This window comes from Aquila chrysaetos, chromosome Z (genome assembly GCF_900496995.4).
Source record: "Aquila chrysaetos chrysaetos chromosome Z, bAquChr1.4, whole genome shotgun sequence".
Classification (NCBI taxonomy): Eukaryota; Metazoa; Chordata; class Aves; order Accipitriformes; family Accipitridae; genus Aquila; species Aquila chrysaetos.
In genome coordinates this window covers 45,689,010-45,707,916 of record NC_044030.1, presented here as the reverse complement: position 1 = coordinate 45,707,916, position 18,907 = coordinate 45,689,010, and the positions used below count along the sequence as shown (strand labels likewise).

Here is an 18,907-nt window from a genome sequence, read left to right as displayed (position 1 = left end):
ATACAAAACCTAAGAAAGTGATAAACAGCTAGTATTTCACTTACAGCAATTTAGATTATTTGTCTATGGCATGCAAGCAAACTGTACACTTCAGTATAAACAAATGAAAATTCAACAATCTGGGAGGTAGGGAAAGAGACAGAACTCTATTCTAGGAAGAAAGAATTCAAACAGACTCAGAAATCAGATTATGTTGACAGCTGAACATGAGTTTCCAGTGCCACACTGAGGTTACATAGGCTAATGTGACTTGTGGTAGTAAAATCAAAAAGCACAACAATAGCAGTAGCAGAGAACTTTATCTCCGTTTTTGACATGGATGCCACTGCTATAGGAATTCCAAATACATTCTGGAGTTTTAAAGCAATGGACAATGCTGGATTGGATTAAATGTCCTTCTATTCTAGTCTTCACCTGTGGCCCAATGGGACATCTAGGGAAGACTACAAGCACACACTGTATTTCCCCTTCATGTGTATCTTCCAGCATCCAATCACTTCCATTTCAGTGAGGCTGTGATTTATATGTGGTTTCTATGTATTTAATAACCCTCAGGAGAGTTCCTTTCCATGAACTTGACCATGATTGCTTGAGCTCTTGAACCTACATGAGTAGGTTTGCTTGCTGCCTGCAATCCCACAGCAAGGAATTCCAAAGCTTGACTAATTTCTGTGAAGAACCACCTTGTTTTGCTTTCAGTCTTCATTTGGTGCTCTACAGTTCCTGATGCTGAAGTAATGAAGACTAGCTCAACCTCTTCTAACCCTCTCTATGCTACTCCAGGTTTCACAGACCACTATAACCACCCCTCACCCATCTCTTTTCCAGTCCTTAGTGACTTGTCTTCGTGGTAACTATTTCATAACTTTGTTCATCCTTTTCTAGGCCTACTGTACAGTTTTAGCAATGGGGAACCAGAACTGCACAATAACCAGGGCTTGGGCGAGTGGAGGATTATACAGTGGCACAGACATCTCCATTTCTTTCTTAACTTTCTTTTTTGACTGCTACTGAGTGCTGATTTGACATTTTGATGGAATGATCTATTAAGACCCCAAAATACCACTCTTGAGCAACAACAGAATTTGTAATTTTGTGTGAAATTTGGATTTCTTTTCCCTATAGGCACTACTTAGCCTCTTTACACTGAATTTCATCTGCCATTTTATTTATTATTTATCTTATGCAGTTCTTTATTGTTGACCCTCATCTTTACTACCCAAACACCCAGGAGAGTGCTTATAGAAAAGTTGTGACAATGCTGAAAGTCATTCTTTTGCCATTCAAGACAACTTGCACCTATGCAAGGGAGACTGCTGCCTAGGACACTAGGCTGACAGAAGCAGCAGAAATCACTGGCCTGCACTCCACTGTGGCTATATTTGTTTTAATGTAGAACTCCCAACCAAAGCAGAGAGCAAGTTTTCCAACTGCCTTGTGCCCCTCCAAGCCAGGCATCATGTCACATTGAGAGTTGGGGAAAAGCTAGCTTAGCCTCCCTGCCTCTTGATTTTTAGCCTACACCATGAAGAACGTTGGAACTGATCCTGCTTAAGGGACTGGAGCCGTGTCTAACATGTGCCTTCATGAGAAAACTGGAACTATTAAGGCATCAAAGAAAGTAAGCATAAGTAACTCAATCACTCAAAGTGTAGAACAGAAAGTAACAGATGACTTTTCAAGATAACCAGCAAATATGTAACAATATCCACATGCCAAAAGTGGAAGCTTGGCATGGAACGGAACAAGGCGCCTTTTCCATCCACTCTGATGAGACTAACATATCACTGGAATACTTTACCAAGAATTGAAGTGAATTTACTATTATAGTGATTCTTACTTTATTTTGAATTGGAGCATAACTTTTAGAAAAACAGCCAAGCTGGAATGCAAGAAAGTCCTATAGTCTGCATTGTACAGGAAATCAGACCAGATAATCGCAGTACCATCTCTCTAGTGCATTATGTTATTCTATAATGCACCTTTGTGCCAAGCACTTTTGGGGTATATTTGCATGGCATAACAGAAAAATAGCAGTCAACTTTTGAGATACTTTTAAGAAATGTTATCTCTTAGAATTCAGCACAATGTGTGTTATGTTCCATGTATTTAATTTAATTTGTCCCTGGCAGGAACATAGAGCAGAAGCCAGCAGAGCAGAGGAATTACAAGCACAAATCTAGCATCAAATGGAAAAGGAGACACTCAGGAATTTAACAAAAGACAACTAGGAATAAAATATTAACTTATACAATATTAAGCTTTATTTACTTTTAGAATTTCTATTCCTCTTTCTGTTCATTCTTTGTCCCCTGTTCTCTTTGGGTTTCCTACACCTCTATCTTAAGCTTCCCTGATTGCTTTCTGATCTCTTGTCCCACCCATTTCTTTTTGTACAAGAATACTTTAACATTCCCTGCAGTCACAGGGAATATCCTTGAAAAATCCCTTAGTTTTTCTACTTTTCTTGACTTGGGGGAAAAGAGGAAGTAACAAAGTCTTGTCAGTCTAGTCTTTCTACTAATAATTAAATTTTTCTACTACTAAAGCAGAAATAGGTTTTTACCTTTCACAACTTTCTTTTTGTGACACTCACAGTGTCTGTAGCCCTGCAAAATTACCTTCTCCTTGCTTCTGCTCATCAGACAACAATTGTCCCTTTAAGTAGAAGCAGAAAAAACAAATCAAAAAGAAAGGAGAAAAGCCTAGTATTTTGGTAAATCTCTTGACAAGTCTCTTTAAGACTAACAAACCCAATGCTAGATATTCCTGGCTTTGCCACACACTTAATTAACACAGGACACACAATTCTGTGGCTCACAGCTATGGATGTCAGGTCTGTAAATACCAAAGGACCTCTTGGGTATCTGCTGACAAAACTCATTAAAGCTGTAGTCCCCTCTGTACCTTTTTTTCACTACCTACCTTCCAGACTACCTTTTCCCACATTGCTCTGAGGGCCATGCCCTCTCCACCACCCATCTGTCACCATCCCTGTAGAGTTCACAGAGTCACAGAATGGTTGACATTGGAAGAGACCTCTGGAGGTCATCCGGAGTTAAGAAACTTTCCTCTTTTTCTGACTATTGTCTCTTATTCCATTAGCCATCAGCTGCCCATCCCATCCAACTTTTTCCCAAAGACTGGCTTTAGCTCATGTTAGCACACATGGTTTGAACACATAACTGAAGTGCTGAAATACCTCAGACACTGGTGTGCAAATGCAAGTGTTTGTGTGAAATTCTGCCAGGGTAGCTGCCATCTAGCACATGTGGCAGAAGCCTTGCAAGATGGTCAGAGTGTTTTCACTGCAACAATGTGGACAAATAAATACTGTGAGTGCTTAACAGTTAGTATCAGTACTCTTCCATTAATAATGCCATTAACGTCATTAATGGCTTATGTTACTGGAGCTCCTCTCTCAGGAGAATTTTGGCAATGCACACAGTTTTTAGGCATACTTTTGACAGTGTTGGCCATTAGTCATTGGTTCATACAACCAATTTGTTACACTGTATTCAACTGAACAATCCATACTATTATTATTTATACTGTCTTTTCAGTTTCCTTGGACACTTACACTTACACTTAGATTTCTGTTTTAAAAGAGTACTTGCCAATTCCCAGAATTTTCACAAGATGTTTCAGCTAACTTTTTCAGAAACTATTGCAAATTACAAAAATCCTTTAAAGGATTAGAAATTTCAGACTTGTCTAGAAAGCTAAGATTAATTTTTGTTAATGACCAAGAGATAAGAGGAAAAAAGAAGAAATACCATCAGCACAAACACAGCAGGAACAAGAAGGAAACATATCAGCCATAAAGCATGCAAGAACTCTATGTTTTTTATTGTACTGCCCACCATGCAGTCTCAGCTTCAAACAGAGACTCCCAGGTAAATTAATACTGACCTCCTTTACAATAGTGTATCTGCCCATTTAGATGATTGCATGGTCTAAGATGGAGAACAAAATCTAAAGGGGGATTCAGAGGGACAGACCTGTAGATTTAAGAAGCCAAATAACCAAGTGGAAAAAGAACAATTCTAATTCCCAAATAAGAATTAATTTTCTTCAGAATTTCTAGTATAAGACCTTGTTTTACCAAACCTGTTCAAAGGAGTACATTAGAGAAAAGAAAAGAAATCTGACCTGAAGTCAGCTCCCTAAAGCCCATGAATAGTTGCATATGTTATTACAGCTTTTTACATCCTTATCCTTTTCTTCTTTAATGTGAATTGCCTATAGTCAATTTATTCTGTTGCTGCTTTGAAATTTGTTATACGCTGTAGCCTACGGGCAAACTAGCCACCATTTATTTCTTAAGTAGCAATCTATAAGTACCTCAAAGACATGAGATACACTGTTTAATGTCACACTAATTTAGTTAGTGAGTAAATGTGTGTATACTACTTTTTTCTTCTAAGAAATAGGATTTTTCACTGTACAGCAAGAATTGAAAAAATTAATTCCAGATTTCTCCTCTGTATCTTGCATCCAAATCAGATGTATTCCATATGACTGCAGATTTTCAATACAGGCTGTAAGAATCAAGTGACAGAAAGAAATGTCTTTAGTTTAAAAGGTACAAATGTTTGTCCCAAGCTTTCCTTTCCTGTGACAAGCTGCTGACTGGTGCACCCCCAGCTTTTTTTCCCCACTATTACCACACACACTCCTCTTCTCAGGAAAGCTAAACTCAAATTGCTACCGTTGCAATTTGATGAAGCAGAGTGAACAAGGTTTGCACACAAAAATCCATCTGGCCTTAATTTACTGTATCCTTGTTGCTCTATGGGTGAGTAAATAAATACTGGTTTAAATGTCAAAGCCATTGAAATCCCTATTTTACACAAGCAAACAGGACCTTTGTAGGCTCTACTTGACAGCTACTGAGCACGACACCTATCCAGAGTTGTCCAGCCCTTGCAAATAAATAAATACCTTCAACCCCACTAGACTAGGGGATCCTCCTTGCTGCGTTGGCAGTGTGGACTCCAGGCAGCAGCAGGCATTTCTCCACGCCTCTAAATTAATCTCCCAAACATGGAGATGAGGAAATGACTTGCAAGAAAAAACAACTGACAGCATGCCAAGAGACATCCAGTAACAGAGCAACATATTCTGCTCCCCCCCCCCCCCCCCCCAAAAGCTCTGTATCCTTCCAGGAAAGAAGGTCAGATAGATATTCAGGCTTGCTGACCAACATCAATATAATCATCCTTAGAACCACTTCATACAGTGCAAGAATATATAAGTTAAATTCATGAAAAGAACAATATGCATCACATTTCAATATGTGTAAGCAAAAAAAAAAAAAAAAAAAAGAGTAAAGAAATGGCACCATGGTGTTTGCTAGGAAATAGACTAACACTAAAAACACTTCTTCATTGTGGCAAATTCATTCCAAAGAATATTTTTGTCAGCAGATCATAAATCCGCAAAATGTGTCACAGGCTTTAGCACTAAGAAAAGAGCAGGCCTAGAGGAGTTTTCTAGCTGCTTCTCTTTCTGAAGTGGCTTTTTCATTTTTAACATGACAGCAGATGCTGATTTAAGTGATTTTTGGCTGAGTTGCTACTAATTGGTCTTTTCATCTGCCATTAATTTATTTGTCTTCTTGTTCTTAAAGAGATTTAATTGCAGCAACATAGAAATTTGCCAATTTTCCTTTAGAAAAATACCCATTAAACTTCCCATTTAAAAAAATCCTCAGATTTTCCATTGCAAGAAGTTAGTCCCACATTACAGTAAATACTTGTATAGGATAGTATGTCTTTCTTCTGAGAATTAGGAGTTTTCAACTGTATGCACTCATTTATTTCTATCTTGATAAAAAGCAAAGTATGCAAAGAAGACCACATAAGAACACTTCATCAACTGGAAAAAGTTGTCAGCAAAACCAGTCACACAGCCTTTCACACAGAGAACATGTCTTTTATACAGCCAGTTGTGTGCAGATATCAAAAGCCTCCAGCTGCGACACACATTTTCAAGTATCTTCCTTGCAGGACTGATTCAGTCTCTGGCTCCTCATGCCAAATCTGAAAATGCAGACTTTTGTGTTGTTTTAAACATTATTTTTATAGAGCTTTGGACAAATTAATCATTAAAAAATGACAATTTATTGTTGCTTTTTGATTGAGAGTCATTTTTTCCTTATTCTGTTGACCAAGAGCTCTGACAGATGAACTCTGGCTAATTTTGTTGTGACAACTACAGATGTGAACTTGCCAGATTGAACTCAGGCAACAGAGCCAGAGGCGTATGCCTCCATGCTGATTCTGATGCAGAAGCAGCAAGTTCTGACAGAAGCTGGGTGAGAAAATATATTCAGCCACAGCAGCCTTTGTACAGTGACCTTGTTTCAGCCTCTATAACAAAGTTTTGCCACTTCTTATCTCTCTAACCCACAGTGCAGAGAATAACTGGACTCTGCTCCATCTTCTGCACCATTAGCAGACTTGTTTACCAAACTTCCCTTGGTTTCAGTTGCCAATAAATAATGCTTTTGCAGTCACAAAGGCAGCAATGGAACTATTCAGTTGTTACAAACAAAGGAGTATGGGGAACAGAAAGGATATTTGGTCTACAGAACATTAAAGCCTGCTCTGAAAAGCCAAAAAATCTTAACTACTTGTACATACCTTTCTAGTATTTGCCCTTATATGCAATCCTATGCTTCAAAGTACAAAAGTAAGTCTGGAGTCTTCACCCACGAGCTCTACATCATTAATTATTTTTTCCCATCATTACTGTCCTTCCTTTTCATTATCAGATCACTTCTTATCTATATGTATTATTTATACCTGTAAGATTTATAACACTGTAAAGTAAGAGGAGAACTACGCGCAATGAATTCACTGCTTGCCGAAGGGCTTCTGCCCAGTCATTCATGATGCACTAAAATCAAGCCTGGTTACTTACATGCTGTGTGTTTGTGTATTTTTGTGCGTTATGTTAAATGTTTCATAGAAATAGTAACTATAAAGTTAGAACATTTTAGATGAAAGGCCATGTCAAGAGAAAAAGCCTCAATGAATTCCAGAAGATACAGATATGACATTTTCTGGAAAATGTCTAACAAAGTATCAACTCTGAGAAGTACCTGATTTTGGTAGATCTACTGGTGTACCTCTGGCCAAACTTTCATATTTATGAAAATATAAGCCCTACTATTGGTCAGAAAACTTTTCTCACCAAGAACCCAGTATCCACCAGTATTTACTTTTCTTAAAAACAACAGAATTTAAAGTACGGGTGCACTTGCTAGTATTTTAAGAAAAGATATGTTCATTCTAAAGAAGGAATTATGCACCTACCTCAAAGATCAGGAAGAGCTAAGAAATTAAAAGTCACCATTATCACAAATGCAACTCAGTTTATAGACTCAAATAAGTCAGTTCAGCCCAAACTTTCTTAAAAATCCAATACATACACCCAGTCTTTCTCCCATCTTTCACCTCTCTGCCAGAAACCTTAAACGTACATGCTTTTTAAGACATACATTTTCTCCTTTCTGCTCTTCTGCTTGTGATACTGCTCCAGTTACAGTTTTTTACTTGTTTTTTTCCTAGAACATCCAAAAGGCTGTTGTAATTAGTTGAAAGAATTGGAAAGGTTAGCTCTGTTTCTGGTAAGCTAAACCATCTCCTCTACTGCAAAAGACCAAAAGCAAAATGAAAATATATAGAACTTAAACATAGGATTTTACTGACAGAAAGGAAAAAAAACCCCAAAGAACCCCAAAATTGGTATGCATTCATGAATAAGTTAGAAGGAAAACTCTGTTAGATTTCTGGTAGCTCTGAGACTTTAGAAGGTAAAGAAGCACCTGAAGATTTCCAAGCAATAGCCAATTATTTTAAAGAACAAATGAATATAGCAATTTCACTGGAAAACAGGGAAGTGGGTAGTTGGAGCCTGCATGCTAGGAAAAAAAGCAAAAGTGTGTCAACATTGCTTTTGCATCTAGGTCTGTCTAGAAATTATTTAGGAATAAGGCCTGCCAGCAGCCCATGATTCTGAATTTACCAAAGAGGAAGAGGAAGAAACAAAAAACAACTCTAAAGCTAGCCAGTCACATTTATTTAAATTCAATGGAGCAATGCAAACAATGGTGCAAACAACCTCTCCAGTATTGGCAGGGATAGGTAAATGAAATAGATCTCAGTGTTTACTCTCATCAACAAGATGGCATGGTAGAGCAACTTGGAAGTTTTGAAAGTAAAAAGGAAGCCATGGTCCATATGTTTACAGGCCTGTACTGCACTCCCATAGGTCTTTTAACAATAATTAGTAACTCGCATTATTGTTTATAAAAACATGCTTTTACTATGATATGCCAGAATAAGAACTCCACCATTCAAGACAGTGGTATTACTGGAAACAATCCCATTAGGGGTCTGGCAATTTTTAGATATGATAAGGCATTCTGATGAATGTGACTATAAAAAAAAAAAACAACAAACAAAAAAACAAAAGCAACACAAAACAAGCAAACAAAAACTCCCCACACAACCTCAATAAGTCCCACATAGTCTAATGTCAACAAACATGCACACAGTCCCAACCGAGTACATGCACATCTCGTGTGGCAGGGAAGGTTGTCACCTAAGAAGTGGAAAATTTCCTTCCTGACTTCCATGTGGAGAGCACTTAAATCAGTATTAATGTTTTATATTTGCTCATGTAAAGCAGCACACAAATTTAATCCCCCAGAGTGGATACTTAATCTCCTTGCTTTAGAACGAGGCCATGTTCTCACTCAAAAAATAACTTACAAAACACAAAATAACAAGAAAAATCTACACCCTTCCAGGGAGGAAGCAGAAGGTTTGATGTTTTGTGCCCAAGTGTCTAAGCGTATGATGCTACATGCTCATGCATGGGCAGCTAAATCACCGAGTGGCCGAGTGAACACTAGTCCCTCCCACAGGTACTTCGAAAGGAGGCTTTCCTCTGTTGATTCTTTGCTTTTACTTCAGTTGGGTTACTTGGAGAAGCTTTCTCCTTTGTCTGTTTTTAACTGTCTAGCAGCAGTAAACTCTCTGAAACCAAGAATTTTAGCTCTTTAACTTCAACTTCTCTGTGGAATGCAGCAGAAATCAGACAGGAGGTCCAAAGACAGATAGAATTAATATGGTCACATCAGTCTCATTTCCTTGGAAAATCGAACTGAAACCTCTGTTTGCGAGTGCCTAGACTCAGTCTTTGTGAATTGGCCCATAATTAAACATGTTTGTTATGAAGAGGGAAGCAATATGTTTTGGAATGTTTAGAATTAGTGTATCTATAAAATAAACTGCTAAAAATACACCTAGACTGTCTATAAATTCTAGCCCTTTATCACCTGCATTAATGTTAGCACAATGAAAATCAGTTACCAAAGTACTGCATCTTTAAAGTTAATTTTGATTGTCATAAAAAAGTACTTTTAAAAGCATAAAGTAATGTTAATACCACCAGATTACTTTTAAAATAAAGCACCTGCTATGAAAATGGTTTCTCTGCTAAGGTTTAAAAAAATTAAAAGAAGAAAGAATTGTATTACATCATTTTCCACATCTTCAAATGCAAACATGCAATGAAAGCAACCAATAATTACTCTTCACTATGTTTTCCATTTGTCCCAGCTACATGGCTTCCTTCAGTAATTCCCAAATCTCATCTCACTGTACTTGTCTTTTTCCATTCCCCTTTTCTGACATAAGTTAATTACCTGTCCTGTAAGATTCATTTGGCATTGTATTACTTCTTTTGTTCAGAAAAATGTTAGTTTTGCTGACACACATTCATGCTGGGGCAACTTGGTAAGACAGGACACTGGATTACTACTTACTGAAAGCAAGAAATGTTTTGGAGATGCAACGTGACGACCTCTTTCTGAAATGCATTTTTTACACACTATTCTGTTTTTCTCCTTAGGAAGAAAGTAATTGTTCATACTGTTACAAAGATCTGTTGTTAATTGCAAACATATGCACTGTCATCTTACCAGGGTATTTTAAACAACAAACCAACCCACAACAACAGGACTGAATTCCTATTCTATGATCCTCATCCTGAACAGCTATATAAAAAGGTCTTCACAGTGGGCTAAGTGCATACTTTTTTTTTTTTAAATGCAAATAAATTTAAATTTCTAATGTTGCCTTCAGTGGAGAAGGAAAAGAGAGATCTTCCTGTGATATAGGATACATGCTAGTTCAGAAGATCAGGGAAAAGGTCCAGTGAACTAATACTTTAAAATCTCTGTTGCATCTCCAGTTCTGATAGGCTTAAAAAACTTGTTTCTTCTGCATATTTGTAATACAGCAAAAAATAACGTAATCCAGCAAGATGTGACTCCCCGGCACAGTCAAGCAACCAAGAAATATTTTTAAATCTGCCTTTTAAGATTGATGTATACTTACAAATGGAATGCTTATTTTCCCTTCTTCCAACATCACCTGATTTTTTTCTCTTCCTGTTTGAAGTTTTCTTTTCCTACACTTTGATTTTAAGTTGATTAAAAAAAAATCCAGACAGCAAAAAAGTGCTTTCACTACTTCCCAGCTATCAGCTGATTTTTTATTTCTCTGTGCCTCGTATGTACATTCCTTCTTTCATTTACTTATCTTAATATTCACATTAACTCCATCACAATAGCTCAGAGAAGCCAAGAGACAGGCTGCCATTAACTTTCAGCTTGGTTTTTGGCAGTCTTTGTTACCACATGGAAACACGAAGTGTTTGTAGAAGTAGTTGATTCAAGCCCTCACACAAAAAGACTATCCTCAGAGACTGTAAATCATGTTGTACTGTAACTGGCCACTTAACCAACACTCAATTTACCAATTTCCACTCTATGACATTGAAAAAAGTGACATATAGATAATAAATATTACTTCCTCCACCCCACACCCCAAGTAGTTCACCTCTAGCCCCAAATTTTATAGAGTGGTTACAACAGGAAAAAAGAAGGAAAAAAAAAAAAAAAAGAAAAATCAAACAATCCATTCCAAAACTGTGGGGTTTAGATAGTACTATAATAATTCCTTGAATTATTAGGTTCCTAAACATCTGCAGGATTTATGCTTAAAATATACCCAAAACATGCTATGATACCTTCCAACTTCAACTGGATGAGACAAAGTATCCCAAAGAACACACTACCTGAAATTAGGATAAAAATTGCCTGCTGAGTTAAAGGTCAAGCATGACTATACAAGTACTTCAGCCAAGCAACTTCAAACCCATCCAAAACAAAAACCCCTCCCCATCTCAATGCAGCATCTATACAAAGTCAGACCATTTACTTAAATACTTGCAGTTGACAACAGCAATAAGAAACCTCTTTAAACACCATCTATAAAACTTGCTTTTATTTGCAAACATTAAGAGGATTAAGAGGCCTTTTGGGACATTCTGTCCATATATGAGTTATGGATTTTCACAGGTCACACTTACAGGGAGGAGACACTCGATGCAGAACAATCTGTTCTTCGCTACAAAAACATTAAATGAAGATATGCAGCAGCCAGAGAATTCCAGGGCCCATAGAGGAGAAAACCTGACCTGGTCAAAGCAAACTGGATACAGGAAAAACAAACAAACAAACTAACAAAAACTAATATATGGGCCAGAGGGAAACAAATTTTTCAGGGAAAAGAAGGCATGCCGTGGGGAAGATGGACATACTGAAATGTGGAGGAGTACACTGGACAATTTCTGTACAGTCACTGGACACACATTTGCAATACAATTATGACAGCAGAACCACAACTCCTCTGTTTATCACTGTTGTTGTCAACTGTTTTTCATTACAGGCTTAAGATCCTCTAATGAAAGGCAATTACAAGATTTATAGTACTTTGCATTATATTCATCACCTAAATGAAAGATTAAAATGCAGTTGTCTCCTGCAAAGTGACTGGAGCAACTCATGGTTATTTTCATGTTGTCTCTCAAGAGTTTCTCCGTGTGTAAGCAAAAATTACTTTGCTTTCTAAATGCCACTGAAGCTGAGCTTGCCAAACTGTGCTGTTACCACTTAGCGCTTTGTTACCTTTAATAAAGAAGCAAAAGACCAAGTTCTGCCTCTCTCCAACAACTCTAAAATAGCATTATAATCTTCTGAATCTGAAGACACTGGCAGCACAGCTATCATCAAGAACACAATTTAGCCAGAATAGTGTGTTATGGGAATGTATCCAGCTCAGCTCTCAGAGCCCAGAACGAGAAAAACTTTGCTGTTTATTTAGGCTTTGTGTTTTGTTCTTAATGGGAAGAAAAGAAAAAAAAAACAAACCTAACTCAATAAGAGGCAGTGCAAATGTATTTCTTCAAATAGATTCTGATTATCATAATTTTTCGTCAAAATATACACATCTGAATTAGGATGAAGTATATTCACAATCACATTTGCTGTTTCTCTAATGGCTGCCTTCTTAGCGATCTAAAGGTGTTTTACAAACAACAATTTACTAACCCTCAGAATATTTTTTTCATGTAGGAGTTACCCTGATACCTCAGCTGTCTGATATCCAAAATTTGTTTTTGCTGACACCATCTGTTCTTTTGTGATAAAAAATAAAAGGATTTTAATTTCCCAGTCCTTTATTTTCTATCCCTCTTCTCTATAACCCTAAGGAGAATAAATAACACAAACCAACTTAAATATTAAAAAATCTGATCATAATTTGGGGGTTTGTATTGTTCATATGCAATCGTGTTTTTTGAATGAAAAGTAGTCTATCAACTGTATTTTCTTCATATAGTACTTCAGTTAATAAATACATAAATTCTAGAAGTTAGTTCTGCTTTGATACTTCTTACGCAGTCTTCCCTATCTTAATGGTAAAATTTAGCCAACTGGAAACCCTCTTAATTTAAACAAATAGCAACCAATCATTTGCTTACATATTCTTCATGATACTTGAACTACTGATAGATGGATGCAAAGGATGCAACTGATTTAACTGAAGCAGATTTTTTTCTTTATAGTTCTATAATCATAAGCGCTGAAACCAAAAATGTAATTGTATAACATACATTGAAACTAAAAAATGGTTGGAGAAGACATTCTATATTTTCAAGTCATTTAAAAAAGGTTTCTACCAAATCTGTAAAAGGGCTCTAGGTGGTATGTTTCAAAGCACACCAGCATCAAGTAGATCTGATGTTTTCCTACTACAGACCCAAAATTCCTCTTTCTGGAGCTCTATTGACAAACTAGACTGTCTGAATATTCCTGTCATGCACAGTCTAACTCTACAGCTTAGATTCCAAAAAACAAACCTTTTTTTTTTTTTTTTTTTTTTTTTTTTTGTACTTATTACCAGCTTGAAACTTTGAAAATTCTCCCTTCCTAACCAGCTCCATCCTGCCCCTCTTTCCACTAGGAACTCCCCATTGTTCTGTAGAATCAGGCGGTGGGGCACCAAACTCCCCACAAGACATCTGGATTTTTAAGGTTCTGCCTGTAGAAGGTTATACTCAGATAATTTGTGTAAAAACTGAAATTTCATGGCCTGCAACTAGAATTTTCTTTGTACTGGCTTACCTCATTCTCTTTGGATGTGTACTGTATCTTGAGAGTATCCATGGCTCCGATCATCACTTGCATGGCAGTAAATACATTTTGGTAAACCAGTTTTGTGAAGCCTTTTCTGTCTTCTTCTGTGTAACCTGATCCATGGATAATCCTCATTTGTTTAATGAACGTACTCTTGCCACTTTCTCCTGTGCCTGGGAGAGGGGGAAAGAGGAGAGAGACAAAAAATTTTGTATTTGTAAATCCTGGCAGTTGAAAATATTTGTAAATATGCATACAAGGATGTGCACCTTATCTGAGCATGCATAAGGGTCACCATTAACTGTAGTATCAGTTCTGAATTTTCCATTCTCCATAATCTATATTGTTTTACTCAAAATATTTGCATTGCTGGGCTTGGGAGGGATTTTGGTAAAGTATATATATAAGTATCTTATCATAATACATCCTACAATGTTTAATCTAAGCATCCTGTAGGTAGAAGTCAGACTAGAAAACAAGTAAGGTATGTGAGTACAAAAGAAAGAAATTTTGTTTGTGCAAGGGTCAAATTCCTTAACATTGGGAACTTTGTACAGGGTTTATGTACCATTTACACCTTAACAATAGAGCCTGCACTAATCCTGAACTTGGGGAAGAATTTTATCATTAGGCCACATTACTAAGTTTCACATTTCTACTGATTCTTATATAAATACTGATTGAAAACATGTTAACTGAAATTATGAAAAATGCATTCATTACTGTCAGTTACTCTGGGAATCATTGATTCTATTTTAAAAAACCCCAACAAACAGATATTATAAAGTCATATATGAACTTACATCATTCATATAATATTTTGCATGTACCTATTGCTTTAAGCCCACTTACAGGACATAACAATGTATTTCCTAACATTTTTCAGGACATAAGCCTTGTTCCTCTGTTCTTTCCTATTAGCCTGACAACCGAAAAATGTCTGCTCTGACTCATTTCAAGGGTCCATTCAGGCAGTGTCCCCTCTCCAACCAAGCTGGTAAGTGGTGGCCAAGAGAAGAGTAAAAAGAGGGGCCAGAATATATGACAATTCCTCCACAAACCCCTCCCTGCATCTTAAAAGTTAGGACTTAGCTTAGAAGTTCATTAGCTAAATCCTACCTACTTGGTAGCCCTACTGTATCTCTCGAGTAATTGGGCATGTATCTCCTTAAAGCCATGGAAACTTTTTGCATCCTCAACACATTTTAGTAAGGAGTTTCAGAGCTCTATCACCCATGATACATTATTTGTCCAGAGCTTGGATCCACCAGCTTCATTTCCGTTTCTTATATTCAATAAATCTTGCCCCCTCCCCTACCCCTCGCCTTCTCCACACAGTCTTGGTTTTATACACCTCTATCATATTGTATTGGGTTTACATGGCAAGGTTTTGGTAAGCAGGGGGGCTGCAGGTGTGGCTTCTGTGAGAAGATGCCAGAAGCTTCCCCCATGTCAGACAGAGCCAGTTTCACCAGCTCCAAGGGGACCCCACCACTGGCCAAAGCTGAGCTCATCAGCAATGTTGGTAGCACCTCTGTTGTAACATGTTTACGAAAGGGTAAGAAAAGCTGTGCAAGAGCTGTGTACGAGAGGAGTGAGGAAATGTGAGAGAAACAGACCTGCAGACACCAAGGTCAGTGCAGAAGGAAGTGAGGAGGTGGACGAGGTGCTCCAGGCACCTCTGCTTTCTACTTTGGAGCAGAGATTCCCCTGCAGCCCACGGAGAGGACTGTGGTGGAGCAGGCTGTCCCCCTGCAGCCCATGGGTGACCATACTGAAGCAGATATCCACACTGCCCACGGAGGACCCCAGGACCCCAGGATCAACCTCCATAGCTTGATCATCCCTTTGACCCTGTTGAAGCTTTCTCCGTTCTGTTTACCTCTGAGATATACCTAGAGTACCAAAATTTCAAATACTAAGGTTCTGCCAAAACTTAGATTTATGAATGCGAGAGACTGGACCGAGTTAATGCCTCAAACACCGGTCGTAATGGATAGAGACTGGGGCCTGCAGAGACCAGGACCCAGCTTTTGTGGTTGAGGGAAGGAATGGAACTTGCTTGCAAGGCTGCATAGCAACATCACATGTAAGGGACTGAAAGGGTTAATGTCTCAAACATTGTGGTGGGGCAAGTCCTGAATAACAACGAACCTGCATAAAAACAAACCAAGCAGGTGAGAAGTGGAGGTGCTCCATTAAGGAGGGGTGAGGAGATTATAAAAGGACACGAATTGACTAATTGACACACGCCCTCTGGAAGTGGGTCTCTAAGCTGGTGGGACCAACGCTAGACCCAGGGCTGGTGAACCTTTCTCTTTTGTCTCTCTCTTTTTCCATAACCTCCACACCTCATCCCTTTAGACATAAAACCGCTGACTAAGTCTGGGACTAGGAGTGGATCCAGCTGCCCCTGGGCTCCTCTCTGAGAACGAGCCCAGAAAGCAAGGGGGTCTGCTCTGAACCTTGTGACTCAACAGGATGGATCTCCTTATTTTCTTCCCTGAATCGATATATACGTGGTTACCACATGTTACACAGTTTACCGACGTAGTTTCATGGCAATTCCTGTTGTGAGAAACCCCACCACCTGCTGTTACATCTTCCAAGTTCAGGTTGCTTCTGCCATAAATAAAACGTTTAACTAACTGGTTGGTGTCATTTTACCTTAATTTAGCCCGAGGGAATTCTGAACTCACCATGACCCCTCCCTGGTCTGTCCAGCGCAGGTTGTGACAATGAAGTGGCATCATTGTGTTATCTGTACTGTAAGCAATTAAAGGAGAGAGACTGCATGTGCTTGTAAGAGGCTGAATTGTTATCTCGAACCATTTGCCTCAAAGATTGTGAGGTATGAGGGACTGGGCTGTCATCAAGGAACTGTGAACTGCTCATCCAGAGCCCTTTGTCTCCAAGATGGCCGGTTTAAGCGGGACACTCCTCTGTCCATAAGGACGATTACCAGGCCATTGAGGCATCCAGGGGAGGAAACTGGGCTGGAGCTGATAAGATATTGGTTTCTGGTATCATCACGCGAAGGTCGTGTGATGAACGAAACCTGCAGCACATGACATCATCGAAATATGCCCTATAAAGAACCCCTAGAAACAAGTGGTGAGGGGGGGCCTTTTCTTCCTCACCAAAGAATTGAAGATTGAGGACCAACGGGACGCCGCTGGATCCGTGCTGGTGACCATCCTTGCAACTCTCACCACCGACTGCTGGCCTGAGGACCGACGGGATGCCGCTGGATCCATGGTGGTGACTATCCTTGCAACTCTATCCCGACTGCTTGCTTAATTTCTACCTTTTCTTCCATTCTATCCTATCGCTACCATTTTTCCACTTTTGATACTTTTGATAATAAAAACTCTTTTGACTATACGGCATTTGACCTCGTTTGTGTCTTAATCTCGCTCTTGGGATCATATCGAAACCTTCCCCGACATTGGATCGGGACAGTGCTATATAGTTGTTCTCCACCTCCATTACTTTATAGTGATCTACAATTAACTTTACCTGCCATTTCATTGCCTACTCTTGTGACACCCTTCTGTAACTTTCAGTCATCCTTACAAACTTGACTAACACTGAGCAGAAAAATTTCTCTTGTAATTGCTCAACTGCTTTCCCACCAGACCTTTCATTTTCTCTATATTTTCTGTTATTCAGCATCAGTGTGATGTGACTGAACAAATCCATTCCTATCCCACAGAGCTTTTGTATGAGAGGGTCACGGACAGCTTTTTCTTGTTCTTCCCTAACTGAAAGGACAGTACAGGAGCAAAAAATACCTGTTATACTTTCTTCTTAAAATCTTTATTGTATTTTTTCAGAAGTTTAACAATTAACTCCATTCCAGCTGAGCTACAGGATTTGCTTCACTCCTCTACTAAGAATTTACTGCTGGTATAATAGTATTCCCATTAACAAACTTTCAGTAATTTGCACTTAGTACCACTAGGTGTCAAAATTATATCAGCACAAAGAGGAAAGAGTTGCTCTGAACATTACTTCTTCAGATATAATGAAGTAGGAAAATACTGCGAGTGCCCACCACATCATACTGTATCTCAGTACCAAAGCAGACCATAGTATCACTGTAATGAAAGATCATGCAACTGCAGGGCTCCAACAGTAATAGCAAGCAAAACCCAGATAACCTAGGAAAGTGCAACATGTTATGTATTACTTGTATATCTGAGCCATTTTTCTGAAACATTTATCACTGTCATCAGTTCTTACTCTATGCCCTTCTTCCGTATTTTGCATCACCCTTTGTGGACTTCTTTTCAAAGCTGTAGCTGTCCCTTATTCAAGCCCATGCTGTTCAACACTCCTTCTCTAGGACATTGCCAACATAGCTCTGCTCTGCAGATATCAGGACCTATAGCACTCATCAGAAGAAAAGTGAAGCAACTTTTTAATCAAGCAATAAGAAATACTTAATATTTTTGTCTGTAAAAAGAAGATTAATACAGCTGTTCTTTCAACAAATGTTCAGAATTTCTTTAATTTTGGCATTGTATTGGTTTTCTTGAGAGAGATGGAACGTAGAGATATGCTGGAATACATGTAAAACAAATTCCTGGAGGAATTTGTTTCAGTAAAATGCTGATGTTATGTTATATATCACAGCCCTCAGAAAGGCAGTCCTGGAATGTCAGCTTTAAGAAGTCAACATAAATACAATTCAAGTACAATTCAGTTTAAAAACAAAACCTCACCACCAACTTTTTTCGCTGTCAGTGAAACCCTTATGTTTGAGAGGAAAACTCTGATTAATCCAGGTTGAATTGCTGGCCTAAGTTTTTATATAACTCAGAATAAACAGTCCTATCACATTGCAGTGGTGCCCTCTACTAATGTTTGAGTAAAGAAAAACCATCGTGCAACGATTAACTTCACTGTCAGGGATATGTAGCAATTAAGTTTGTGAAATTAAGTTTAAAAAAAATCTAATTTCTGCTTTTAAAGAAAGATGCTTTTTTCCAAGGCCCACAAATACCAAAGGTAGATGGAGCCAGGTTTGAAGAGATCATCATCTGTAATCCAAGCTAGAGTTCTTCCCTGCACATATCCAATTTAATTTTTTAAGAAATTTAAGGTTAATATTTTACTATTACCTGATTTGATCTAATCTATATCAACCTACAGCAAATGAAAATTGCCTATCCAAGTGATTTATAAAGTGGTACAAAATACACGGGTAATAAACAGAGCCATTCTGCTTTACCTTTTGACATCTCATAATCCTGAGCACAAATTGATTTAAAAGCTTTGTGCTCCCTAACCTGACCTTAAGTAGAGTACACAGTCTTCCTTTGGTATTCTTCCTTCCAGCAACTT

The 18,907-nt window shown here is 38.2% G+C and overlaps 1 protein-coding gene across 1 annotated transcript in view; it reads right to left on the bottom strand.

The window, feature by feature from the left end:
* The window catches only part of LOC115337124 (guanine nucleotide-binding protein subunit alpha-14), a 92,332-nt gene that overhangs the window by 35,327 nt on the left and 38,098 nt on the right, over nt 1-18,907 (bottom strand). The window contains exon 2 of the mRNA XM_030005169.2: nt 13,547-13,731. Within this exon, the coding sequence (XP_029861029.1) occupies nt 13,547-13,731 (185 nt within the window). The remainder of the gene's footprint in view (nt 1-13,546; nt 13,732-18,907) is intronic.